The 27,476-nt window shown below is 52.3% G+C and overlaps 6 protein-coding genes across 6 annotated transcripts; 3 read left to right on the forward strand and 3 right to left on the reverse strand.

Moving 5' to 3' along the window:
- Nucleotides 1-5,758: 5,758 nt before the first annotated feature.
- Nucleotides 5,759-9,043, forward strand: T069G_07579 (rab-GTPase-TBC domain-containing protein; the record flags this gene model as incomplete). Its single annotated transcript, XM_056174789.1, has 1 exon — nt 5,759-9,043. One exon carries the CDS (start codon nt 5,759-5,761, stop codon nt 9,041-9,043), a length of 3,285 nt encoding a protein of 1,094 aa, XP_056028368.1.
- Nucleotides 9,044-11,112: 2,069 nt separating this feature from the next.
- T069G_07580 (ubiquitin-conjugating enzyme domain-containing protein) lies at nt 11,113-11,689 on the reverse strand (the record flags this gene model as incomplete). The annotated part of the gene is made up of 2 exons (XM_056174790.1): nt 11,113-11,574; nt 11,666-11,689. The coding sequence occupies 2 exons, from the start codon at nt 11,687-11,689 to the stop codon at nt 11,113-11,115; spliced, it is 486 nt and encodes a 161-aa protein (XP_056028369.1).
- Nucleotides 11,690-12,622: 933 nt separating this feature from the next.
- Nucleotides 12,623-13,470, forward strand: T069G_07581 (nucleolar protein,Nop52 domain-containing protein; the record flags this gene model as incomplete). Its single annotated transcript, XM_056174791.1, has 2 exons — nt 12,623-12,695; nt 12,773-13,470. 2 exons carry the CDS (start codon nt 12,623-12,625, stop codon nt 13,468-13,470), a joined length of 771 nt encoding a protein of 256 aa, XP_056028370.1.
- A 520-nt stretch (nt 13,471-13,990) lies between these two features.
- T069G_07582 (uncharacterized protein) lies at nt 13,991-17,719 on the reverse strand (the record flags this gene model as incomplete). The annotated part of the gene is made up of 1 exon (XM_056174792.1): nt 13,991-17,719. The coding sequence occupies one exon, from the start codon at nt 17,717-17,719 to the stop codon at nt 13,991-13,993; it is 3,729 nt and encodes a 1,242-aa protein (XP_056028371.1).
- A 2,408-nt stretch (nt 17,720-20,127) lies between these two features.
- Nucleotides 20,128-21,690, forward strand: T069G_07583 (alcohol acetyltransferase domain-containing protein; the record flags this gene model as incomplete). Its single annotated transcript, XM_056174793.1, has 2 exons — nt 20,128-20,174; nt 20,244-21,690. 2 exons carry the CDS (start codon nt 20,128-20,130, stop codon nt 21,688-21,690), a joined length of 1,494 nt encoding a protein of 497 aa, XP_056028372.1.
- Nucleotides 21,691-22,261: 571 nt separating this feature from the next.
- Nucleotides 22,262-25,532, reverse strand: T069G_07584 (calcium-dependent channel, 7TM region, putative phosphate domain-containing protein; the record flags this gene model as incomplete). Its single annotated transcript, XM_056174794.1, has 5 exons — nt 22,262-22,404; nt 22,474-22,742; nt 22,797-24,673; nt 24,782-25,339; nt 25,407-25,532. 5 exons carry the CDS (start codon nt 25,530-25,532, stop codon nt 22,262-22,264), a joined length of 2,973 nt encoding a protein of 990 aa, XP_056028373.1.
- Between the last annotated feature and the right edge of the window lie 1,944 nt (nt 25,533-27,476).

The raw sequence follows: 27,476 nt of genomic DNA on the forward strand, positions 1-27,476 counted from the left end.
GGACTGTGCCATTTGCGGAGGATGGATGGAGCTCCTTGGTCCCAATAGAGATGCCGTTGAGTTTTATAGGACTAAAGATATCGGGTATTGGTAGTAGAGTGCTATTAGTGTAATAGTCGTATCGGATTTGTCCAGAAGGCAAAGCAAGGCAGGTCGTTGCAAGTGCTGCGATAATTGCAAGTGCTGCATTGTCGAAACTAACATAAATGAGCAAAGGAGTTATATTGGACTAGCGATACTAACCGAATAGTATATCCTTTCTAAATAAAGAGTTTAATATAGAATATTGAGCTATTTGCTACTGGAAGATAATAGGTGATGTCTAGAGACTGTAGATAGGATAAATACCATCTTATATAGCCCGGTTTTCCGTCATGCTTTGGACAGTTTTCACCAAGTTATTTTGTCTATGAACTCTATTCAACAGTCGATTTATAAGACCTTTCCACGCTGACCATCTTACTCTCGTGTGCTTAGTTACGGTAGGTATGCAGATTTCCGCATTCCATATTTGCAACGGCCTTCGAATGGCCTCTGAACGACCTTTGCCACGTTTATTTTGTATATCGCCTTTATCAATCCTCTGCTTTTTAAGATACTTCTACGCTTACAGCCTTTCTCTCTACTCGTTTGCTACGTTACGTGTCCGGATTATGGAATGCTGTTTCTATTAACAGGCTTTACACGGCCCCTTGGACGACTTCTGCCATATTTCTTTTTGTCAGTTAGCCTCATATGTTGAACAAGTTCTCATGGTAAAGTGTAGTAAAGACGCTTTCCAGTTATTACTATCCCAACTTATAGAAACCTTTCGAGCTTAGCTGAATAAATTTCTGATGCTAACATTTCTAATCCTGACACTACATGTACTTCTCGGGGCACTGCGGCGCTCTCCCCGGTGGCAACTTGTTTGCCTAGCATGTCAAAGTCAAGCAGGATCGGCTTTAAGGCCATCGGGAACCTTGCTTTTCACTCTCTAAGCGGCGCAATCTACCAGAAATTCTGCCAATGGCCTGCTGTGACTGCAGGACATGGTCGGTGTCGACAACATCGAAAGGGAGCCGAGGCGGGGTCAAGGCATTTGGATGCGGTGATTGGCAACTATGATATGCAAGGGAGAGCCGCACCACCATGTAGAGACTGCGAGGGAGGGGGTTTTCTAAGCCAATTTTGACTGGCGATAACAGAGCAGATGGCGGCAAAGGAGTCATGGCATCAGAGCGACCTGGGGGGATTTTATTTCTTTTATTATGTGTTTTTCTCTTGTGTCAAATTGGGCCGAAATCTGGTTGACGAGAGGCGACGCCAACCGAGATGAGATACTAGATGCTTGCTTCACAAGGTTGACTACTACTACCTATATGCAATATTGATGTCTGTCAAGGACGTGGGGGCAGACAAAAAGCAACTGGAAACTTTGTCCAGGGTCAAAAAATGGTGGTGTTGAGCCCAAATTACCATCTGGTGACCCTAGATTGCATATGCAGGCTCGGCGTCTCGATTGCTCTTGTTGCGGCTAGTTGCCATTCAGAGAGAGGCGGTGGCGGTGGGCTGAGAAACAAACAAGTATGAAATTAATCGTGCGCATCCGTCGCATAGGTAAGGAAATAGAAATGTACATGTAGGCAGACTCATGTAGTGCCTTGTGCTACCATAGTAGGCGCCTCGTGTAAGTGCATTGTGCTAACCTGAAGCTGTCGGTCTTTTCCACATGGGTGAGGCTGTTATTAATCAGTATCCATTGACATCTACGTGCACCTATCGAAAAGTGTTAAAGACAGCTTGAGGGTCAATGCGGCAATGCAGCTGCGGTGGCTGACTGGCTTGTCCTATTCTACAAAAGTGCAAAAAGCCCCTAATGATGCGAGGGAGAAGAAATTGCCGTCACTCTGCAGCCAAGGCACGAGTCAGTTGTTGCCTCGGGCTGGGTGAGAAAACAAAAAAAGGACAACAACACATGCAGAAAAGGAGCGTGCAGAGCATGTGAGATCAGATGGATCAAATGGAGTTTGTATGTACTTCAGGTTGCGCGCACGCTTTGGGTAAAAGTTTAGGCAGAGGTGCGTTAGCCGATTGCTATTAGAAGCGACAGCCGGATCCTGGACCTTATTGGGATGGAACTCGGGTACGATTACGGCGTATTACGGTTGAGGATAAAGAACATAGACAAGGACGAGTGCCCGTGATTTGGACAAGTACCTTTTGAGATGAGATTCTCCGCGTACATGCAGCCCAGGAAATTTCCCTGTCAAGGATGCTGCAGTAGTGGAAAGGGAACGGGAAGGGGGAGGAAATCTTGACTGCAGGGGAAGGGGAAGAAAAAAAAGAGGCCATGAGGTTGCGGGGCGCTTTGTCCATCGACTCGGCAATTTCCCACAATGATAATAGAGCTGGTACATGTACGGATGCTCAACTTGCGGTTGGTCCGGGACGGCTTACAGGTAGGTAATATAGCGATGGGCAAAGCCAGGGTGAAGCTGACAAACTGCAAAGACAAGACATCAAATACAGTAAGACAACGTAGAGACAAAACAGGAATGCGGTTAATGCTCGCTCTCTTGGCCGCTGGAACACATCTCGAACCTCCCCCTGGGGAGGGCAAGTAAACAATGGGCGGACGACAGCTCCCGCAACGCACGGCCTCCAGGTTCTGACACGACATGCAAGGAGTTGTGCCTTGCATACAGGTGTTGCCATTTGCGATTCTCGGTGTTTTTGAGCTCCTTGATGACAATTCGCCCAGATGCCTGGTTCTGGTACTCGACCTGCACGGGAGGAGCCAGGCATTGGGGACGCGGCCGGGTCATCACAAGCAAATTGAGGCCGAACAGGGGGCCCACGCAAGCTGGGCAAATGAGACGGGCCAGGAGTCGGCAGAGGCTTGATGGGGCTTTTTCTTTTCTTTTTTCCTTCCCTTCTCTTTGCTTCAGCTCCCCAGGCCAGTTCATGTAGGTATCATGATGAGATAATGGTTGTGAGAGAATAAGACTCTGTGTGTTTCGTCTCTTCTCCCGGTCCTCAAACGCGTCTCAAACCGAAGATGTGCGAGAGACAGAAAGACGAGACGAGACAAGCCAACGGCCCCCGTAGGGCTGCATCGAGAGCCAACAAGCAGCTTTCACGCCCAAACGGCACGGTACTTTGCTAATGCACCTGCATGTTGCTTGGCCTTGGCTTCGACTTTGGCCCCCATGTCCTGTCTCCTCTCAAGGCAATGGCCGAAGGGCTCTGCTGCACCGAGTATGACGAGCAATGTTGCGTAGAGAGAGCCGAAAGGAGCCCGAGTCCGCCCTGGGATCGACACAGAGACCAGCCAGCTGGGTTTCGCCGACGGCCGGCGGACGGAGACTGCGTCCAAGAAGGCTGCTGGTAGTTACAGGTAGTAGTAGTGATGACGCAGCTGATGCGGGAGTGTGCGCGCCAATCGCCCGCAGCTGAAGGTTGACGCATGAGCTTTGGGGAGATCAGGCGGAGATTTTATGGTTTCGAAACGTGGCCTTGCTCCGTCCGTAGCTACCTAGCCACAAGTGAGAGCGATGGATGCGATACGATGTGATGCTGGTAGGATGCAAGTGCCGAGGCGGAATGAAATCAATTTGATGGATTTGCAGTGGGACACGCCGGAGTAACTTCGCCATGTTTTTATTCAGTCGAAATCCATGCCACGGGTATCATCCGTATGACTTACTCTGTAGAGGCAATCGGTGGAGGAGAGTCAATTAATTTCAAGGTTTTTCTTCTCTCCAAGGTTCCCTTCTGCCCTTGACACTTTTCTTTCTCCATATCCCGTCCGCTCCGCCTTCGTATTCCATGGATGGCACGACGGGCTGGGCAAGATAATTTCAATTGCGTTGGCCCACGCTAGGCGACCGCATGGCAGAGGTGCCGGTGTCAACGGGCCCCTGGCTAGCAGTTATGGTTATACTGCTTGTAGCGGCAGCCCAATGCAGGTCCCAGGATCTCTCAGAAGGGCCGCAGCGGTCGGATGGCCGGATGGGAGGGGTCCGGATGCGCTAGAGCTTACAGGCACCAGCGGCTAATTCATGCAATGCAGCGGTTTGCTGCAACTCGGTCAAGTGTTCCAATCTTGTTCCATTTGGATTGATTTGATCCATGATGGATCCATCCTTTTTGTGGCCCACCGTTTTTGACTGGGGCTGGCCTCTGCTTTTTTTTTTCTTTCTCCCCTGTTTTTTTCTTTCTCCAGGGGAGAGGAGAGGGGATGGGAGGGGGCCAGCATTGATCTCGTCTACCTACATGTACCTAGGCAAAATGCATGCAAACATTCAATGCCTGTGCCCAGCCAGTGTGAGCCATGGATGGATTGAATTGAGCCAAGCACTCAACTATTGATTCCATTGCATTGATGTCAGGCTCATAACCGCCTGTAGGAGCACAGCAGCGGTGGCGTAATAAGTGCCCCAAGCCATCAAATCCATCCAGCTCAGCCCGTCACTTTAGTACGTGCACTTGTACCTGGTCCCCGGCCCCCAGACAGACAGACTCCAGTCTCTCCCTAGGGAGTTGAGCTGCTTGCTCCATTGCTTGCTGTAGGGAGCTGTAGGGAGCCGCCACCCGCTACCAGATGCAGCCTGCAGGTGTGGCATTCCTTTTTCTCGGCGCATGCACCAGCGAATGGGCAGCGATATTGGATGATTGAGGGACGGAATTGCACCCGACTTCAGCCTGCATGTGCATTTTGCATTCTGCCCTGAGCACACCACTTCCAGACCCCTCAAAAGCAAGTCGCTCGCTGTGAATCTCCTCTTTGCTTCTCCAAATCCTCCACAAGACTGCTCCATCGCCGTCGGAGGCGCTGCGGACGCTGTCGGGCCACGTCGCGTGCCTGACCTGCTGCTCTGCTGACCTGACGCTTCAAATCCGCTCTTCTCTTCCCTGACAGCGGGCTCCAGCTCCCTAATACTGCTCGTACCGTTCCAATTTTTTTTTCTTGTCGGCCGGGGTTGTAGAATTTCGATGACGGATCCTTTCGTCATCCCTGCACTTGGAAGCTCGACACTCAGCTTCGAACGAACGACGAAACAAACCGGCCGCCGCAACACCAGCGTTTCTGCCGCTGCCCGTACTGACTGACTGACAGACTGCAGCGAGCTGCGTCTTTTGCACCAAGCGTGCCCGTAAGGCTTCCAACGGGATTCCCCGTCTGCTGCGGCGTGACGTGAGAAGCTCGGCGTTGCCGCATCGACTCTGGAGTCGCATCTGTAGCTGCTTGTCCGCTACCGCTCTTTTTGGTCTGGGGAAGCTCCGTCCTGTATAGCACTTGACGACTGCCTCGTTGATCGATCCTTTCCATTCTCTTCTTGTCTGGTGGGGATTGTTTTTTCGTGACAGGTCTACTAGATTCACTCTTTTTTTTTTTTTCAGCCTACGAGTACAAGCAAACCTGCCGGCCGCCTTCAGCTGCATGCTCTTCTGAGACTAGCTAGGCTGGGTGCATTTGGAGCCGAACACCGTCTCTCCAACGACGGTCTGGATCTTGTTCCGATTTTCATCTTCCGTAAAGGATTCCCAGGTTTGCGTGCGCAAGCGGCAATGGCACGGGGCGGCGCCCTCTTCACCCCCAGTATTGACGACTCCAATCCGCGAATGTCGCTGTCACGGCCTGGCTTCAACACGCTCGTTCACGGCATCCAGCAGACGGCCTCACGTGCTTCATAGAGCCCGGCCGCTCGCTGCTGGGCTCTCGCGGAACCAGTCGAGGCAGAAAAAAAGAAACTAATCAAGGCTCCCTCGAATCATGAATTCAATGACCGTCTCGCAGACCGGCGGCGGACACGGCCGCCAGCCCAGCATCACCAAGCAGAAGCAGACATCACCCTACGCATCCCGCATCAAAGCTCCCCCTCCGCCTCTCAGTTTGCTCCCTGCGTCAAACGACGGCCGCCAACGACCTCCTCAGCTCTCGCCCATGCCAGTCTCCCCTCGCTGGGACTCGCTGGCAAACGGCTCCAACATGCTGCTGCATAGCCCAATGTCCCCTCTCCCTCCGCGATCGCCCTCGCAAAACAGCTGGTATGAGCGGTACGGCCAGCTAGACGAGGCGACATCGCCACAATACCAGCCACAGCAGCAACAACCGCCAGCCGCAATCCAGCATCATCAGCATCATCCGTATCAACCATCGTCGATGGGCAGGAGACGACCGCCAGAGCCTCTGCAGCTGGACTCGGCCAGCGCCCTGATGACAAAGTCCATGCGCGCAGAGGTACAAGTACGCACGCCAGACACCCCTGCCGTCGAGAACTTTTCTAGACCCCGGAAGCAAAGTACCAGTATTAGGTCCCCCCCTGTCGGTCCAGGTAACCTCCGGCTGGCCTCCCTCCCTCCCTCGGATCGCATGCCGGAGATGACCAGCGTTTCACCTTCTTCCACGCCCTCCTGGCAGCGCCCCCGACGTCCCTCCATCTCCTCAAAATCTTCACTCTCCTATGCTGTCTCTCCATCTTTTCCCCCTACTGCCGAATACCTCGAATCGAGAGCCTCGAGAACCGCGAGTGCACAACCTCCAATTGCTGGCCATCGCCCCCAGCTGGGCTACCAGAACCGCATTGACAGTCCGGCCTTTGCTCCTGCGCCCGGCGGGCCAGCTCCTTGGATGAGCGACGACGAACTGCGATCCAGCTATAGGTCCCAGCTTACATCATCGTCTGCCTTTGGCACTGGCACTGCCGTCACCGAGCGAAGCAGCGTCCTGACCAAGGACAGCTCCGTTCTGTCACTCTACGGGAACGAGAACGAAAACGAGGCAGGGGCAGAGGCAGAGGCTGAGGGAGAGGAACCCAGCCTGGAAGATGTTATGGGCATGTACGAAAGAGGCTTCTGTGACGACGACGACGACCAATTCCCAGAAAACGAATACCCCGATCCCTACAACAACAATTACAACGAACACTACCAGCAACACCCCTACGATCACCACCACTACCCATACGACGACCAATACAACGTTGGCTACGGCTCTGCTCCGTACGACGACGATTCATATCCGCGCATTCCGGAATCAGAGCTAGAGCAGGAGCCGGAGCAGGAGCAGCTAGAACGAGAGCTACACCCAGAGCCAGAGCGCGTGCGTCAGCAGGAGCAGGCGCAGGATCGCGAGCAGGAACAGGAGCACGAGTACAGGCAAGAGCACGGACGCAGCCTTGAGCACGGACGCGCGCCTCTGCCTACTCATGACGAAGAAGTAGAAGAAGAAGAAGAATCTGCCGAAAACGACACCGTCCCAGACAACATGATTAGCGTCATGCACCGTCCTGTGACCGCCAGGTCCGAGCCGGGCCCTGAGCGCATTCACAGCGACGAATTCGATGCCGACCCGGTGCCTCCGGTGCCCGCCGCCCATGCCGCGCTCGACATGGAAATTAGGCAATCCAAGATGCTCTTTTCTAGCACCGCATTCACATCTACGGTGCCTGCTCTCACCCACGACCACGACCTCGATCACGACCCGGAACACGACTTGGAGTTTCCGGAAAAGCGCGACTCGTCCAGGACGGTGGAATCCGCGCCCTCTGTGGACTCGGACGGCGTCCGACCCGACCCGAGAGGAGCCACGCACAGCCGAGGAGCCACACCCAGCCCGAGTCCCTCGCGCATTTCACCTCCTTCGATGCTAGAGTCTCGATCAGTATCCCCTTCTCCCTCGGTGCACCTCCCCGTTCCCGAGCCTGAGAAGCCGGGTTCGCGAGATCGATATGGCTTCAAGAAGGAAAACCAGTTCATCACCCGCGCGCAGTACGATGCCTGGGATAAGACATACTCTCAATATCTGGCGCGCCGGCGGAAGAAGTGGACTTCCTACCTCAAGGACAGTGCTCTTATGACTGACCGTCCGCAACGATTCCCCGCCCCCAACGCCAAGACGAAGCGGTTCGTGCGCAAAGGCATTCCCCCAGATTGGCGCGGCGCTGCATGGTTCTACTACGCGGGCGGACCAGCCATTCTGGCTAAGCATGGAGGTCTCTACGACAAATTGTTGCTGAGACAAGCCAAGCACGTCGATATCGAGGCCATTGAGCGTGACCTCCACCGAACTTTCCCCGACAACATCCAGTTCAAGCCCTCACAAGCCACCGCCGATATGCTCGACACCACCACCAGCAGCGAGAGGGCGAGCCAATCCACAGTGAGGGGAGCGGCCTTGGACGGCAGCGGACCTGGCCCCGTTGGGCTGGAAGGCGAGCCGCCGCTCATTGCGTCTCTTCGCCGCGTCTTACTCGCATTCGCCGTCTACAACCCGCGCATTGGATACTGCCAGAGTCTCAACTTTATTGCCGGCCTCTTGCTCCTCTTTGTCGATACAGAGGAACAGGCGTTTTGGCTGCTCAACGTCATTACACACATCTATCTTCCCGGTACGCACGAGATGAGCCTTGAGGGCTCCAAGGTGGACCTGGGCGTTTTGATGACGGAGCTCCGCGACACAATGCCTGCTGTGTGGGACAAGATTGGAGGAGAGCTGGACAGCGGCGAGCCGCAGTCGCGACCAATGACTAGCAAGTCGGTGCGAAACCCCCTGAACCCGCTGACGCCTCGACTCAAGCGCAAGGAGACTCACGCAGCACTGTCGTCTGAACGCCTTCCCCCAATCACCCTCTGCATGACTGCGTGGTTCATGAGCTGCTACATCGGTACGCTGCCCATTGAGACGACGCTGCGCGTGTGGGACGTCTTCTTCTACGAAGGATCCAAGACGCTCTTCCGCGTTGCCCTGGCCATCTTCAAGCTGGGTGAGGCCGAGATTAAGGCGATTGGAGATCCGATGGAGATGTTTGGCGTGGTCCAGTCAATGCCTAGGAAGATGCTCGACGCGAACAAAGTCTTGGAGACGTGCTTCAAGAGGCGCAACGGCTTCAACCATCTCAGCCAAGAGGTGATTGAGGAACGCCGGCAAGAGAGGCGTGACAAGGCCCAGCAAGACCTTCTCCTACGGTCGCGCAGTAAAGCTGCGACAACCGGGGCGACTGGCAGGGAGGCCGACGGAGAGCGAAAGGGCGGCAGCCTGTTTGGGCTGAAGAAATAATATCCTTAATACCCAGGGGTGGTGGTTTGAGTTTCCATTGATACCACTTGTGTCTTTCTTCTTCTTTTTCACCTTTCTCATCTTCCATTCTCATATGCTATAATTCTTTTTTCCCATTTACATCATTTCAATTCATAGCACGGCAGGCGTTTGAGGGAGATGTCAGGTCGTGGCCCAGGAGAATGGCCACGATGCATCTTGCATGAAGCATTAGCATTTTCATTCACCTCTTGTTTTCACCATTTTTCACTTCTCTTCTCTCCAACTACTTCTCCTACTACAAATCACTTTTCTCCTTTGTCCCTTACTTTTAACTCTCTTTATACCTCTTTTTACCTCTATTTTTCTTCTTTTTAACTTCTTCATATGGGGTGCGCGGATTACATACAAAATGGGCGCATATATCCCCCTTGTTTCAAAATACCATGACGACGGTTACGGCTGCAACCTGTGGCAGGTCCCTTGTTAGAGGAACTAGAGACGGAATGCTTGTTGCGAACAAAAAAGAAAGGGATGCGTTTTGGCCAAAGAATGAGCGAGACACAAGAAAAAGGGAAGACAGCTGTATTCTCTTTGTGCTTAACCTCCTTATTTCTTGTTATTTTTTTCAGCTTTTTCTCTTATTATTTCTACATCTGTGGTGCGCAGCATAGAAGGACGGGCATGTACAAAAATCTCTTTGCTTGTTTTGTTTTTTTGATTTGAAACTTGGATAGAATAGGACACAAAATCTCGGGGGGAAACGAGGGAGTAATTGGCAAAACACCCACTGGCGTGTACACACAATTGTTGTTTTGTGGCGCGGCCAATGATGAATTCTTGAACGAAAGGCTCTTTTTTTGTGTGTGCTTTGTGCGTGACGTGATGAATTGTTCCATTTGCTGTATTGTATATTTTTTTGCCAATCTTAATAGTAATCAAGTAAGTTCTCTTGAACAGAATTCTTGTCTAGCTCTTTGAAAGAGAGGGAAAGGTGAGTATTGTACCGCTTTTGTTTTTGAAAGGTCTTACGTATCGTGAAGGATATTTATCCAGGTATCTGTTCGATATACAGACTCTCGGAACCAATGTTATACTGCTCGGGCCATCGCTACCATATCAGGAACTTGTAGGTTCCTTTATGCTTGAATCCTAGCTGTTGAGTAATTGGGCGGGAGGATTCGACCGATCCTACCATCAGTTGGTAGCTAGGATTGGCCCCTAAGCCGGACTTAACACTCCGCTTCCTTATGTAAAAGAGATCCATTGATATGTTTGCGTTGGAACTAGATAGAAGAATGAAGACGACTTGTACTGACGAAAATGACATCTAGCGGTGACGGTGGCCTCGTTCCTAGAAGAAGAACGAAGCGCCAGGCAAATTAAATTGTTCTCTCTGACTGATTCACGTTCAGCGGTCCTTGAAGCGGTCAGACAAACTAGGTCTTCTGTCTTTGTCGATGTCTTGTATGTCGTGTGTGTCTTGGTGAAGATGTGGACTAAGCAGACTGGTCTTGTTATCGAAATGCCTTTAGGTTCTTTTTCACGTAAATGGGAGTTGTTTATATAGCAGGTGCTTAATAACATTATTAACAATAACTTGTATAAAAATTGTAATATTGTGCCCCAATGGGTTCCTACAGATGAATAAAGCAAGTATTCATCGGGGGCAAATGTTCAGGTTAAGGTATATATGAGCTATAAAATATGGGTGTGTAAAAGACTCTCAAAGAACAGGAAGAGAAATGTTGTTTTTCACCATGCTAACCCTCAACCTAGCGCCAACTCTTGTCTTGTTTCAATCTGATACCTGAATGATATCATATTCTTAGCTACAATGTTGCTCTTGAGACTTTGTAAATCATCTGTTACGCACTCTCTTCATCCTTCAAGTCTCTCAACAGCCAGCCATAATTCATTCTATGCCACGCATGACCCCATGTATGTACCTCTCTACCTGTAGAAGTACGACGACGACTATTTGTGAATTCCTGTTTGTCCAGCATCTCATCTCCCCCTCTCTCCCCCTCTCCTGCTCTTGTAATTATGCGAAATGAAAAAAAAAAAAAAGATGGGGGGGGAACATCTTTTTATGATGCCGATGCCGGAAAGACGGGGTCTTCAAGGGCATATTTAGTGACGGCAGCCTTCGCCTTTGCCTCCCACGCCTCCCTGTCGTTGCGGTACTCATCAGCAATGCGCTCCTCGAGCGGGTCGTCAGGCTGAGGCTCGACAAGCAGGTTACGCAGGGCCTCGAGGACAGACGCTATCTTTGTGCTGGGCTTCCAGTTCTCGGCCTTGAGGATGGCGAGGCAGACGTTGCCGAGGGAGTCGTTTGTGATGTTTGGGTGGTAGACGCGGGTGACGAACTTTACGACGGGGGGCTTGAAGGGGTAGTCGGTGGGGAGGGTGAGGACGATGCCGAAGCGGCCCGGGTAGAAGGTGGTTGAGGCCGGGGGCTGGAGGGTGACGTGCCAGGTGTGGACGGAGTTGTTGGGGGGGAGCGTGACGAGGAAGCCCTCGATGGGGGTTTGGGAGACTTCGGCGAATTCCTGGAAGAGAGAGAGTTAGTGAGCAAGAGAGAAGGAGAAGGAGAAGCTGGTTGATATGGGGAGAGGGAGGCATAGAGAGGTTGAGGCTTACCTTGGAGATGCGTTTGGTCGACATGGTGATGGTTGTGGTATGGATGCAATGCACAGGGAGATGATGGATGGGCTAAGATTCCGCTGCTCTAGTGATGTGACAGAGAGAATGGCGGTAGAGGCCTATCTATCTCTTCAGGATGTAGAAAAGTAAACGGTCCTTTGTTCCGCTCGATCGTATGGGCAAATGTCGAGTTGAGTCGAATCGAGGAGGGCGGCCGTGACGTCGTTGATGCAGAGAGAGAAGCGTGTGATGATCTATCGCAGGTAGTCGAGATGCTCGTATTCGCAGGTGAGGATTGAGACAGAGTGTAGATGAGAGAGAGAGGAAGCAAAAATGCAGACAGACGATGGCAGAACAAAGAAGATGAAGCTTTTCTTTGTAGCTGAGCGCCTGTGACTGTGACTGTATGACGGATGTGGGGTCTGTTCTGTTACACGCCCAGGTACCGAGTACGTACCGGATGGCGGGGCAGGCGGGATCACGGCAAGTACAGATACGAAGCTGCGGTATCGTTTGGAATCAATAAAGAGGCTGATGTTGTATGATTACCGCTCTAATATGGAATATACTGTTGATTCCTACTGATTATTCTGATATGATTCCAAGTCTTAAATGCAAATAATATTTCCAGGTACATACTTCCAGGTACTAACAAGATCCAACACTGGCAAGGCAGCAACAAAGCAAAAGCACCAGGTACTTCAATCTCGGTCAACGGCCTGCAGGTGGGTCTCCGTCCCCTTCACCGAGACCCACACCGAAGCTTCACCTTGATTTTTTCCAAGCCTTTCAAAATTTCCCTACCAACTTTTTACTTGCTTCCAGTAACCAATACAGGACTACATTCTGAATTACTCAACATACACACGCAATTCATATTCGCATTATAGTCCAATTCTCGACTCAATTCAGACATATACACACAGATACACACATACAAATCTCCTACCAGCCATGGCTGCCTCCGCCGCCGTCTCTGCGCAAGAAGCGCAGCAGATGCCCTTTATCAAAAACCTCGCCTCAAGCGGTCCGTCTCTTTCTCTCTCTCTCCTCTTCCCTCCTGTCTCTCTCTTAGTTATAAACTAACAAGTCTTCCAAAAACAGACCGCAAACTCCGTACCGAATCCCTCTCCTCCCTCCAATCATTCCTCTCCTCCCGCCGCTCCCTCACCCCCCTCGACGCCCGCAAGCTCTGGACAGGCCTCTACTACGCCCTCTGGATGACCGACCGCCCTCGTCCTCAACAAGCCCTCGCGCAAGACCTCGCGAACCTCGTCTTCGACCTGCAGCCCGCGTGCGTGGAGCCCTGGCTCGCGGCCTTTTGGTCCGTTCTTGGTGTGCAGTGGCCGCATATTGAGGCGTTGCGATTGGATAAGTTTCTCTTGCTCGTTAGGAGAATGTTTGCTGCGCATGTGAAGGTTGCGAAAGAGGATGGATTTAAGGGGGATTTGACGGAGGTGGTGGTGGGTGTGTTTAAGCAGTGGTGTTTTGATGCCGAGGATGAGAATAAGGTTGCGTTGGGGTTGAGGTTGCATGTGCTTGATGTTTGGGTGGATGAGCTGGAGCGCGAGGGGGCTCTTGCGGTTGAAGATGAGAATGCGAGGGAGTTTGTGAAGAAGGTTGGTGGGTTGGTGGAGAGTCTGAAGAGGTGTCCTGTTAAATCGATTCGACAGCGTGCTCTGGATAGCTACGATGATGAGAGATTGCCGTGGGTGGAGAAGAAGGAGGATGAGGAGGAGGATGAAGAGATGGATGGTGAGGAGGGTGAGGAGGATGGTGAATGGGGTGGCATCGACAATTAATTGGCGAGACAGGAGGGCGTCGTTTTGGCAGATTTTGCATTTTTTGTGTTCTGGTTTTTTGTGTATACCAACCATTGCGGTGGATGAGGAAGAAAAAAGGTGTCTGGCGTTTTACAAGAAAGAAGAAATCTCGGTTCAATTTCAGATATTGCATCCCAAAAAGAAAACTATATATACATACACAATCATACAAAGTTCCATAAACACTCAAACAAGAGCACGATATTGGTGTGCTGAAACAAGAACCGCCTTCTTCATTATACTACCTATATTCAATATTCGACCACCCATGCTACCCTACCTAGGTACACCAAAGATAATGCATCATGACTGTATTATGCTCCATACTCCATTTTTGTTCAGTTTCCCTGCTCCTCATCATTATCTCGTCAGTAACGATTATTATGTGTACTATATATAAAAAAGAAAAGAAAGTAAAAAAAAAAAAGGCAAATAATAAAAAAGAGAATAACTCCCACCAAAACTGCCGCCAAAAGAATTCGTCGTCATGTTATTCTCTTCACCTCCATCGCCCAATCTTCACCCACCCCTGCTCCTCATCGTCGTCCACAGGCTTCGGCTTGGCCTTCTCGTCATGGCCCTTCTCAGCCCGCTGCTTCGCCAGCCGTAGCGCTCGCCACTCATCCCACTTTGCCTTTTCTTCCGGCAGCGGCTCTCTGGCAGAAGCCACGAGGCCCTTCTTGCGGAGACGCCGTCTATGCCGACGCTTCTGCTCAGGAGAAAGCGACTCCGTGTCGACCTGGGTAATGTCGCGTCTCAGAGCGAGATCCTGCATGTCGGCGATAAAGTCGTAGGCTTCCTCGTACGCGAAAGATGCGACTTGACGTCCTTGTCCGCCGGTGATCCACTGGTCGAGCTTGATGGGCAAGGCCGTTCCGAAATCCGTGGGGTCGTCAAAGGACCAGACGCAGGGCGATTTGGATGCTGGACAGGTTGTTGGGCGGCAGTACATGGAGCACATGGTCGCCTCGGCGGCATACCACAACGAGAGGATCAGTGTGAACACGCCCAGCCAAGTAAGGTGGAAGGTTGGAGTTCGATGGAAGAGTTGTGGAAGTGTAAGATGAAGATATGTAACGGGGGTGGCAGAAGAGCTTGTCGATGACGACAATGATGGTTTGCAGTACGGGCAACCTTGCCTGGGAGTCTTGTGGTAGTGATGCGCGTGACCCTTGGGGGCTTGGACCTTGGTCTTTGTGTCTTTCTTCGCTTGGATCAAGGGTTTTATATCCTTATTCTCTTGAGCCAAGGGTTTTGTCTCCTGCTTCACTTGAGCCAAGGGGTTTGGCTCCTGCTTCACTTGAGGCAGGGCCTTGGTTTCTGTCTTCTCTAGAGGGGCCACCGGTTGGGGAGCTACCGGTTGAGGCTGAGCTCGCGAATAGCGATCGAAGCGATCCTCGAAGCGCTCAATGCCCTGCTTAGCCGAACGGATCCTTAAGAGGCCTGTTTGTAGCGACTTGTTCATTCTCTCAAAGGCAGCCATCTCGTCATCCTTCTGGTCCCCGCCCTTAATCGCATCAGAGGGTTCAGACTCTGACTCAAGGTCCAGATCAAAGTTGTCGGCGGCTACTGTGGATGGAGGAAGGGGATCGCTCTCTGGCGCGGCGAGCTTGGCTGCCTTTTTGGCGTTGGCGATAAACTCATCCAGGTCATCAAACGTTGAGTCTTCCATGTCGTATTCTCGACGCAGCTGCATCAAATCATCCTTGGCGGACGGAGGCCTGGCCGAATTCTTCATCGGTGGCTTGCGTCGAGGTAACGATTTCGCCCGCGGTTTCTTTGCAGCCACCGAGGCCAGCGCAATATCGCCGCCGTCGTCAGTCGTGCCGGGATCTGAGGCGGTGTCCTGGTCTTGGCTTCTCTCCCTGCTCCTCCACGAGGAGAAGCTCGGCCTCCTGGCCTGGAAGAGTGAAGCAGGCGGCTCTGCAGATGTCTTTGCAGGTGCCTTGACCTCCTCTTGCATCTCTGGAATAGGTGATTCGGGCTTCAGCACCAGCTTTTCAGTCTTGACTGTCACCGGTGTCTCGACATAGGCTCCCGTAACTGTCGGAGTCGGCATACTCAAAGGGTCAGGCTTGTTGGGCTTTGGAGTTGTTATCATTGCTGACGACTCGTCTAGCCCATCGTCACCTTCGTCCGAGTCATCGAGAGTCGGGGATGGCGCGCGTATGGAACCTCGCTCAGACTGGTTATCCGACGGCGCAAACAGCTTCATCTCGGCCTCTATCCTAGCCGTCGGGTCCGGTTCTGACTGCATGCTGGATCGCTTGCTCTTAGCAGACTCCACCGATCGCGAGCGCTGCAGGCCAGTGAATCCCACGGTGGGCTTTGGCTTTTCGGAATCCTTAAAGTCGGTTATCGTAGTAGTAGTCGCGGTAGTGGCAGTCGTGGTAGTAGCAGGCTTGTCACCAGCAGAGGCGCGTCTTGAAAAAATGCGAGAAGCGATCCTGTCGGCGATTGATTTGGCAGTGGTTTGTTTGCGTTCCTCGTCACCTGGCGGAGGAGTGGGCAGCTGTTTTGTTCTGGGTTCGTCTTCAGGTGGCGGGCTGGAGCTGGCGGCCCTTGCCAGCCGGCGCAGCAGGTCGTGCTCATCAGGCCGCCTTTCAAAGGGTTTGGGCTTTGCCAGCAGGTTGTCCCGTTTCTGCTCGTGGATTTCTAGCCTTTTCAGTGGTTCTCGAGATGGAAATGCCGCTTCAACCTTGTCCTCCTCTTCTACGCGCCTCGCATCCCGACCAAAGAATGTCGCGGGTGCGTCTGATGTCTGCCGACCAAATTCACCTCCGCCAAAAGACGTCCTTGGACGCAAAAGCGGTGGCTGTTCGTCCTTCTTTGCATCATCGACTGGCTCTTGCTTTGTTAGGCGTCGCCGCGCCAGCCCAAAGGTCGGACGAGGCTTGGGATCCTCATCAGGGGAACGCGGACGTGCCATGGAGTTTTGCTCCTTGATTTCCTGGAGGCGAGCGGCTGCAAAGGCCCGCTTCGACACGCCGTCGGCCTCCCGCTGCCGGATGTCGTCTAGTTTGGTATTGTTTCTCAGTCCGTCAAGGTGTCTGCTGGCAAGGGGAAACTGTCGCTCTACCTGCCCTTCTCTTGTGCGTATTTCTTCGAGTTTTGTATTTGGTGGCCTCAGCCGTGTTTGGTTTGATAGTGGTATATGGCTGCCGTTTGCGCGAAGCTCGAGCGACCTGATTTCGTCTAGTTTGTTGTTGCGAGACCCTGGATTGGCGAGACGGGGCAGACTGTCAAAGTCTTGCTTTCCATCGTCGCGGAATCCGAGGCGACTCGCAAACGGCCGAGTCCCGACCCTAACGCGTGGACTGTCGGATATCTGCAACTCGCCGGCGGTGAAATCCTCATCCATCTGCCAGGCGAAGCTCTTGTCGGGAGAAGATCGCTGGACGAGTGTTGCCGCCGAGAGGGCAGGGTCGAGGGGGAAATCCTCGATGCCCGGGACCAGTTCAGGGAGCCCACTGGTGCTGGTGCCGGTGGTAGCGGTACCGTCTCTGTTTGCTCCAGACCGCAGAGCGTTGCGGATGGCAGGACTGACAAACTCGGTCGATCGCTGTCGCACGAGGCCATCGGTGCCGGTGAGGCGGGTGGCCCTGGCCGGCGATATTGCTCCTTCCCTGCCTCCCACGAGGGTTGCGCTGAGGTTGGAGTTGCGCGCCGAGGGAATCTTGCTGCGCCCTTTGGTGTCCAGATGGTCGGCCCCGAGCACCCGCTGCAACTCTGACACTTCCGAGGCTGTCCTTGTCCTCCAAGGCCTGGGAGCTGGACTGGGCGAGCCGTCGACGGCGACGGGGTCATCAAGGCCTGCCTCGTGCATCAGCTTTGCCGCCTCTTCCTCACCCTCTGCGAGCTCCATGGCCTTGCGCAACGATATGGGCTTTCGGCGCGTGCTATTCAGTCGGGGGATTCGGGTGCCTCCAGATGAGAGCACACTGGAATTAGCATTGGCATTGGCATTTGCCTGGTCTCGGGTCGAGAAGAAGCCTTCGGAGACGGGCCTCGGCTTCCGTAGTCCCGTCGCGTTGTCGCCGCCGGACATGCTCGTAGCTGCTCCCATTCCTATTCTTGAGAAGCCCGGAGTCTTGGCCGTGTACACGTGCAATTGATTTTCACTGCCATCTTCTGGCCGGCCGAATAACGGCTTCCGGCTGCCGTCATTCACGTATAAGGATGCGGGACGTCCATTTTGTCGGACGCCAATTGCTTGATGTTCCTGCATTGCAAGCTCTTTGTGACTATTGTAATAAAGACGAATCGAATAAATTGAATGCTGCGGCGAAAAAGCGCATGATTACTGCAGCAGGCGATGGTTCTTTTCCTGGTGAATCGTGATTCAGTCGAGGCGCGTCATGGCCCTTTGGTGAGACGGAGGGATTGCGACGAGAGTATCAGGGCTGGATGAGATGCTGTAGAAGCTGATGAGTTGAAGGGGATAAGAAATCGTATCTGTAGCGAGTCGCAATGCCTGTGCGAGGCTATTCTGTCTGCTTGAAATCAATATGTTGGACGCTGGAAGAAGCAAAAAGTAAAAGGGAAGAAGATTTGAAGGAGAGCGCGTTCTGGCGACTAGCGGTCGATTCGACAAGGGGCGATTTGTGACTTTTTTGGGACATGTGCTTGCTGTCCACTGGCCCGTGCGTCGGGGTATTGTTATACGAGGAGATGCCCTATTTTTGGTCGCGGGAGGTACTTGAACTGCCTTAAAAGGGAACAGCAGTTCACTGTAGCAAAAGAGTCAAATGAAAGTGAAGATATGTTTGAAATTGTTCAATTTTGATTCAACTCTACGTAGATGGACAGTAATTTTTGGTTTGTTTTTAGAAAAAGTCGCCGTGACAGGCATTTGGCCCGTGTGCTGCAAGTGTCAGATGCACGGACAAGGTTTGCCGACTTGTCACGGGCCATGCCGAGTCGAAGCTGGACGGAGCTTCGGCCTAAAGAAGTTGACGTGATTCTAACATACAAGAAGCGCAATGCGATGGAAGTTGTTGAATCGCAGCTGAGCCTCGAAAAGAAGCCGCCTCAGGTCTGGATTGGCTGACGCAAAATCGTGAGCTTCAGCATGCGCATAAAGCTGGTACATAGATACGTGGCAAGCTTGCATGAATCCCATCTTATTCAGTCGGAGTAGCTTCGATAAAGCACGTGTGCCGACTTTTGCCCTGAATCCAGCATAGCGAGCACATCACCTGAAATGATAATGTGTGCATCTGCAAAACTGGCTGGTGGCATCCATTCCATGTTGTATTATTGGATGCATTACAGTGGTGGATTGATTTGATTTGTATTCCAGAGCCGCCTTGGGTAATACGTGGAGGTAGTGAGATTGCCGAGGTGAGGCACTCGGAAGCATCTCTCAGTCCATGCATGAGTCTCTCCAATTCTAGCAATATCTCAAAAATCTGCTATAGTACAAGTTACTGGCCCAACAAACCCGAGACGATATAATTGAATGGAATTGCCCATATGACACAGACATTTGTTAAGAGTCAAGAGTTACACCCTCCAAACTGATCAGCGGTGGCCACCACCAAACTCAAAAAATAGTGCACCTCCAAGTCAGCCGATCCGCAGCCAATGAGACGGCAGCCAACACACCACAATCGCCCATTTTAGCATTGTTGTTGTGTTGGGCCTAAATAAAATCTTCAGCTTGGCTTTTATATCTGAATGCTTGTGTATCATTGTTTGTTGTTTTTGGCTTGTATACAGTACAGTAGTACTATATGAATCTTCTAGATTACCCAAGTACTGTAGCAGATGAACTAAGGCTTGTAAACTACTACAGTACCAGCCAAGTCTCTCACCAAAACCAGCCACAATTCAGTTCAACCCAATTCAACTCAATACCATCATCATGTGATGCCCATTCTTTCTCGAATCCGTCACCATTTGCAGCACATATTGTCTACATTGTTTTCTCCTCCTCCATGCCTATCCATACCCCCATCATGTCTTCACCCTCGCATTAGCTAACTCTTTCCGGGACATTTTAGCGCTGCCAGTGATTACTCGTAGTTTTGATTCATCAATGGATACCATTTCAATACTTCCTTGTGCCCGTACATCCAAGACATCCCAACCTCTCAAAGTACATGTATCCACTGCATACTAATACGACACTCAGCGGATTGCCCTCTAAAGGCTTAACGTCCTCGCTCTATCTCTCTCGGGCTCGGACAATAATTCTTTTTGCGATGCCCCGAGGATTAGCCTCCAGAGAGTGTTACGTGTATCCCTTAGCCCAGGCACGAAATAGTTTAGTATGAGTTGGCTACCTCTTTAGTACATGCATCTGCATCCTCCGGCCGACGAGCCAATAGACAAGGGCGCCCTTGAAACAATCGCATCTTTGCATGCATTTGATATTATTCATCTGCTTGCAGCCTTACCTATAAACGGAGCTTCTTCTCTCATCTCTCATCTTTCTTCATTACTGATTTAACCAACATCATCCCATCATATAATACACATACCTCGGTAGTAATAAGTGACGAGGTCTGCAGGGCTCTTCACCCTCACCACCAAGACATCCTGTCAAACCATCAGGCAGCAACATCCAAGCTGTCCCTCTATTTCAGCCCAATTCACCAGTCAATCAATCATAAACAATCCAATTGAATCATAATGGGCTCCGTCAACACACCCCAAATCCTCCGCAAACTCGGAGACAAGTAAGCCCTTCACCTCTCTCCCTTACCTCACCTCACCTTAACATCATCATATACTCACACCCCATCCAGTGAACACTTCTCTTCCTCCCGTCACAGTCTCGGCATCTACCGCTGCGTCACCGTATCATGCCGCTACTCCCACCCTCCATCCTCTCTCCCCGACGGCACATCCATCAGCCCAAACTTCTTCGCTGCTCTCGCAACCGTCATCAAGGACCAGCCCATGCTGCGTGTTGGCATCACGGGGGACGACACAAACGACGCCCACTTCGTACACATCCCCTCCATCGATCTGCGCGACCAAGTCTCCGTCGTTGCCGTGCCTTGTCAGTCCGTACAAGAGTACGAGGACAAAGTTGCCGAGCAGCAGGGCTGGGAGCATGACCAAAAATTCCAGGATTTAGCTGTGAGGCCTCCCTGGAGAATCACCATCCTGAGGCCTAGTAGCGACAACGACGAAGTCGTTGAGCAGTTGAAGGGGCAGGAAGACGTCTTCTTTGCGTTCCATCACTCTCTTATGGACGGAACCAGTGGCCGCCGCTTCCACGAGATGCTTCTCGCAACACCTGCTTACCAGGGCCAACAAGTCCCAGCCGAGCCAGAGCTTGTCCTCTCCTTTCCAGAACCGTCGTCACTCCCTGAACCTCAGGAACAAGTCGTCAACTTCACCCTCTCAATCAGCTATACCGTGAAAACTCTCTGGACCGCCCTCGGCCCAACGTTCCTCCAGCCCCCCAAGCAGCCCATCTGGAACGCCCTCCCCGTCGACTTCTCCCTGCCCTACAAGACGCGCGTCAAGCCCATCGACATCTCGCCCGAGGTCCTCGCAACGCTCCTCTCCGCCTGCAGAGAACATTCCGTCACCATCACGGCTCTCCTACACTCTCTCGTCCTCGCCTCTCTGTCATCCCGCATCCCCTCTCCAACAGAGGCACCCGCCTTCGCAGCGTCCACGCCCATCAGCCTTCGACCCTTCACTTCTCCCTCCATGGATCCCGCATACGTGACTTCCCTCCGCTGTCTCGTCGCCGCCACCGTACATCATTTCCCTCCAGAGATGGTGTCCGCTCTGCGCGCCCCTGATGCCGATACCAACGCCCTGATATGGCAAAACGCGCTGCACGTCAAGGACCACCTCGCCGACAAGCTCAAATCCTTGCCCCACGACGACGTCTCGGGCATGCTCAAGTATGTCAGCGACTGGTTCTCCTTCTGGCGCGGCAGGGACGGCAGGCCGCGCACCGAGTCCTGGGAGATTAGCAACATTGGCGTGCTCAAGAACCCGGCAGAGGCAGAAGCAGACGTGCCCCGGGCCACGCGCTTGCTCTTTACGAATGGAGCCATGGCTGCTGGAGCGCCGGTGGCTATCAATGTTGCGAGCGTGGCTGGGTCCAAGTTGACTATTGGCTTGTCGTGGCATAATGCTGTGTTGAAGGAAGAGGTGGCGGACTGGCTCGCTGAGGATCTGAGTTCGTATGCTGCAAAGTTTCATGAGACTGGCGAGATGTTTGTCTAGATGTTTGGATTTTTGCTAGAAAGGACAAAACAAAGACAAAGAAAACAAGATAAAAAACAACAGAAAGACAAAGACAGAGAAAAAAAAGAAGGAATAAAAAAGAAAAGAAAAAGAACACGGGTAACGTTTTTTTACATCTAACATCATGGAACACACCTTACAGCTGGATTATGACAGACGCACACAAAGGACCGAGTAATATTAATCTCAACACTCTACATCAATATGATAATAATAATAATATGATATATACTTTAACTGAGAAAAAGGACCATGTACAACAAAGCTTCGTAATATTTCTTTCATATCCTATCCAAGAAGTCAAAAAATAACTGGACATTTTATCCAAGTAGTGCAGAAAAGTCTCCAAAAAGAAAAACCAGAAATGTCAAAAAGGTGCTATGCCTCTCATCTCAAAAATCCAGAGGTCTCAGCCATCTAGTCTAAAGCCCGTAAACGCCTTGCAAAGCCCTTCTGTCAAAACACAAAATATATACCGCCTCATTCATCCGAGCCCCTCTTATTAAGGACTGCGGCAGCCATTTGCTTCTTTCTTGTCACATGTTCTCTTTTACCAGCCCTGTCCGGGAGGCTTTGTCGGTCGAGATCCGCCCCTAAAGTAGTTGTACTGCATGGGGTCGGCATCCTGTTCCTCTTGTTGGGGGAGGCCGCTGTATCCCCGCGGTCCGCCCACCCCCGCGCCGGGCGTTGAGGCTGGCGAACCGACTGCTGGACTCCGGGTCCGATCAAGCGATACTTCCTGATAGCCTGCCAGAGGCATACCCAATGCGGGACTCCGTGACCGTTCCTGAGACACGTCTCGATACGACGCGGGCGGCACCATGGCCGGGCCCACGGCATTGCTCACCAGGCCTGATGAACTGCCGTTATCTTGAGCATAGAGCGGGCTGCGATGGCGACCGATGGAATCGTCTGCGTAGGGGCTGGGCCTGTAGGACTGGTAGCTTGTTTCCTGCGGCGTCGGCAGCTTCACGTTTCCGGGAGAAAAGGGCGTGGCGTGGCGGTTGGATGGTGTTCCTGGCCTGGAGCTGCTGTCGAGCGAGCCGGGCGTCCCTGGCCTAAAGCTATCAAACTCCTTGCCGTACATTTCACCGCCTCCGTGCTCTTCAGTAAACTCTGCTCGGTTCTTGTAATACTCAAAGTCCATGTGCGCCTCCGAGACGTATTCAAATCCAGGCACCCCGTCAGCAGCTTTGCCGGGCTTACCACCTTGCATAGCGTTGAGGGCGTACACGTCCGAGTAACCGCTAACAGTCATCAGGTCCGCATTGTTTCCGCCCTCTCTGCCGTCAGTCAGCCGTCCCGAGTAAACGGACGGGAGCAGGTTCTGTGCCTTCTGGTGGACCATGGGAGTGATGAGGGGCTTGTATAGAGCCGGGTGGCCAAAGCGACTGGCCAGCTTCTCATTTCGGAGGCGGTTCTCCTTCTGCATACCATCAGGGCCTTGGTTTCGTTGAGCAGATATCCTGTAGTATCGGATCCTATCGTCAAAGGTTTTTCCGCAGTAAATCTTAAAGAGGATCAGGAGAATAGGCAAGGGGCACACGGCATAGAATTGAATGTGAGAAGCATCTCCGCGCACCCAGCACGTCAGCAGGAAAACACCATTGGACAAGATGGTGCCGAAGATGAAGCGGTTGAAGACGACACGCCAGAACAAGCCACCAGACTCCGTCTTGGTAACGAAGCGGTACAGGATCAAGTACTTCTTCAAGAAGGAATCGATGCAAAAGTACAGAGCCGTCGCGAGAAGAACAAGGGGCTGAATACCCGCGAAGCACAGCGTGACGGTCGAGTAGTAGAGGAAGTAGCAGTAGTAACTGGCATAATCAAACGCTGGCGGGGCCGTCAGATCAATAAGCTCTCGCGGCGTAGGGCTGGAGAACCTCTTGAGGAAAAAGGCACTGATGAGCGGCCAGAGCTGAGCGAGATCAATGGCGGCACCGAGCTGCCGCTGCAGAAGGTAGGTGATCCAAAAGGGGCTGTTTTTGCAAAAGGCTGTGAAGATGCCGAGTGCAATGTTTTCCTTGACGATGGCGTCCCAGGCGTTCAGTCCATCGTCAGCGTCGGTGATGACGGCAGCAACAAAAGACCAGATGACACTGAAGAAGGAGAAGACGATGAGGTTGTTGAAGACGAAGAAGGAGTAGAGCTTGGCCATGACGTGTCTCTCACGTCCCGTCTTCGTCTTGTCTCCTGCCCTGATGGACAGGCGACGGAAGATGACGGGGAGAGCCAGGTAGACACCCGACGTGATGGCGGGGGATGCAATACCCTGAACAATGCCCCAGAAAGTGGTTTCCTTTTCCAGTGACACTTGGAATCCGTGCCAAACCTTGCCCAGATTTCCCAAGTTGACGAGGAAGATGGCAATCATGGCGTTGGGCGCAATCCATAAAAAGGTCAAAAGGACAATCCAAAAACTGTTAATCCACCGTCTGCGACTTCGAGTAGAGCTGGACAGCGGCATGTTTTGCCAGATGATGTCGATGGGCTTTGGCGCCAGCTTGATGGTAGTGCCGTGGGGCTTCTTTTTGCGGGTGATGTAGGCAATCTCGTGCGCCTCGGAAACGTCCGAGTAACTGGCAAATCCGAAAGGCATGGAGCTCCGCTTGTCGACACTGGCTCTGACCTCCTTGATCTCCACCTCGAGTTCTCGAATGCGCTGTGTGTAGTACTCAATGGCATCCAGTCGCTGGCCCTTTGGATAAGTGCCGTATGAGCGGTCTTTCCTGGAAGGCTTGCAGGTTGGTCGCGGCGGCAGGCTCTGGGGATTCTTGAGATAGATGGCCAGGACCTTTTCCAGTTTTCGAACCGCTCGATCGTGCGCCGCAATGAGGTCGGGGAGGTCCTTGACGTTTCTGGCAATGGCAGTTCGCGCGAAAGATGAGTTGGGCGCGACACCGTCAATGATGCGCGCAATGCCTTCATCAGAACAGCCTTGCTTGGGGATGTCGTACAGCTAGGTTCATGGTCAGTTGGCCGTTTTATTTTTATTTTTATTCTTATTTATTTTTTTGCGATTCAGGCAAAGCAGAGGGAGAATTTCGACAATGAGCAGCCAGCTTACCATTAGCGTTCGTGAGTGCAGACTGCTTTGATAGTCCTCACTCTCAAAGTACTTGCGCCGAAGCTGCATTATCCTGCGATAGTTCCACCACAGAAAGAAGCAGACGATGACGTCGAAGACCCAAGCAATGACTACTTGCGCCCACATCCATTTACCGTAGACATTCAAGGGAGTAATGGTGGTAATCCAGCTGTTGGAGTCGGTTGTCTCCCCAGGAAACTTGACAGACTTGGTTGAGTGAATCGGGACAAGGATGCCGATGCCAATGATGGCAAGGACACAGAATATGTTGCGGCACATGCGCATCACGCGCAGGAAGACAGTGGCATCCATGCCGATGGTTTGAATCAGCTGTTCTTCTTGGGTGCTCATCAAGGGCAAGATCCACGACCACGGCTTCTTGCCCAGGGGAGGCGGAGCGTGCTTGTCGTCGACATGCTTTAGCTTCGGGGCGTACACCGACTGATTGTAAGGTCTAATGAAGGAGAAGACGAGGGCGACAAAGGCTGTGATACCGAGGGAAATACCCAAGGCAGAGTAAACGGAAGCCGACGCAAGCTACAAGGCCGCCAAGTTAGAATTATGAAAAAAAAGACACTGCGCCCGGTGAAGGTGATTGACTAACCGTTCCCGAGAAGGGATCCTTGAGCAGATTTAGCAGCTGGTTCGCAGGATTGTTGCTATCGGAGCTGGGGGTGTTGCTGTCGTCGCGCGCCCGAAGCCATTGTATGATAGGGTCTTGAAAGGTCATGATGTAGATTGGGGCGCCCACCAAGGGCAGAAGACCTGTTTACTTGTCCGCTGAAACCAAAGAATAAGAGGAAAGGAAGAAGAAAAGCAGGGCGCAATATCGACACTGGTTGAATTTCTACCGCGCAAACGAGAGCGTTAAAGAGGCGGGTAGCAGCTTTGTTGGTGACTTGTTGCGCCGAGCAGCGGATACAGGGCCGGTCGTGGCTCAATCAAGAGCTCAAAGGCTGGCCGAGAAAACGCGTCCCCAAGAGGAATCCGCAATCCGAGTGTTGCGTCACCAGCGTGATGTCAGGGGCAATGTCGCTTGCGATGATGCCTGTCGGTTGCCAAGTCGCCAGATCGAGCAGCGAGCGAAGGGCGGGAAACCAGAAACGAGAGTGGATGAAAACCCAAGCAAAAACCGAGACGCACAAAACGAGGGACGCTGTCTGCTAGAGAAGCGCAGAACGAGCAGGGCTTTTGGAGGGCAGAAGAAGAAGAAGAAGAAGAAAGAACTGAAAGAGGAAGCACAAGAAAGAGGAAAGGCTCGAGGCGACCAGACCAGGGGGTCATTCGGATGGGGGTTTCGAGTGGCCAGGTGAGCAGGAAAAGAGGGAACCAGGGCGATGCCTGGATGGGGATGGTGTGCCCGCGTGTGCTGCCAGTGTTGCGTCGAGGATCACAGATGGCATCGGGGCCCAAGCTCGGATGGAGAAGCGAGACACGCCAAGAGAGGGTCCAGGGCCGTTAAAATGGATGCATCTGACGCTCTATCCGGTGCCCTAAAGAGAGAGAGGCCGCTGGAACAAAAAAAAAAAGTATGGAGTTGAAAGAGGTGGTGGGTTGAGTGAGGCCACATGCCAGAGCGGGTAATCGATAGAAGATCAATGGACGTGTTAGTGTGCCAGATGCCCAAGACGCGATGACAATCTGGTGATCATGCCTGTAAATGCACTATTTAAGTGCGTCTATTATTAAATCAGGTGGGAATAGTATTGATACGTGCTGTATTGATATCTACTAACAAACCTGGGACAGCATTCACGAGCCCTCAAAAATCTCATCCACTACATCTTTCTTCCATTGATCTTTGTTGAATTCACTCTACAGTCCAAGTCCAGCCTTGTCAAGTAGCCCGTCCAGTCCACGTCCAGCTTAGTGGCCTCAACTCCAGACACAGATAACTGGGGACCTTTGTTTCAGGCAATTTTTTTCCTTCTTTTTTTCTCTTCTTCGCACCTCCACCCCCCGTTTCGCCCAAACGCTCACGGCTCAAACAGCGTCGCCGCCGCGCCTCCCATTGGCCCGCGCCCCTGTCCGGCGCTGCCCCTTGTGGACTCGCAAAGGCTGGGCCCCAAGACCCCAAGAGGCCTCGAGTGGCCACTAAGTCGCGGAGTGGCTACTACGGTTTGTCTCCCAAGAAAGCTCGACTGCTATTTTTGCAACCCCTTAAAGCCACTGCAGCGTTAGCGGCTGCTTAGCACGCGGAACCTGAGTGGTGGCGGTTTGATGCCAGGAACCGGCGAGTGTTGAGTGGGCCGCAGTGCGGTGGGGAGAGAGAGACGCAGAATACGAGGATTTGAAGAGCTTGATGAGTAGAGCGTTGGTACTCAGCAGGGCGACTTGACACCTGCTGGCAGCATGGATGTTATAAGCACTAGACGGGGCATTTTACTGGGCGTTACTGTCTGTACATGCACTGGACTGTACGAGTAAGTTAGTACTATGTACAGGAATATCTCTACTGGGTAAGATGGGAGAGACGACAAAGGAAAAAGAATGAGTGAAAATGACTGAATGACTGCCCCAACGAATGAATGGCTCAAATTCCAATCAGCCAGCCAGCCACAGTCCAATCTTGGTAGTTACTCGTACAGGTATTTTTATCCTCGCGCCATATGCACGCCTGCATGCATTAGTAGGTGCCCTACCTTATCCGTCCCTCTGCATCATATCAAATGTC

The sequence above is a fragment of the Trichoderma breve genome, chromosome 4 (assembly GCF_028502605.1).
Source record: "Trichoderma breve strain T069 chromosome 4, whole genome shotgun sequence".
NCBI classification, from domain to species: Eukaryota; Fungi; Ascomycota; class Sordariomycetes; order Hypocreales; family Hypocreaceae; genus Trichoderma; species Trichoderma breve.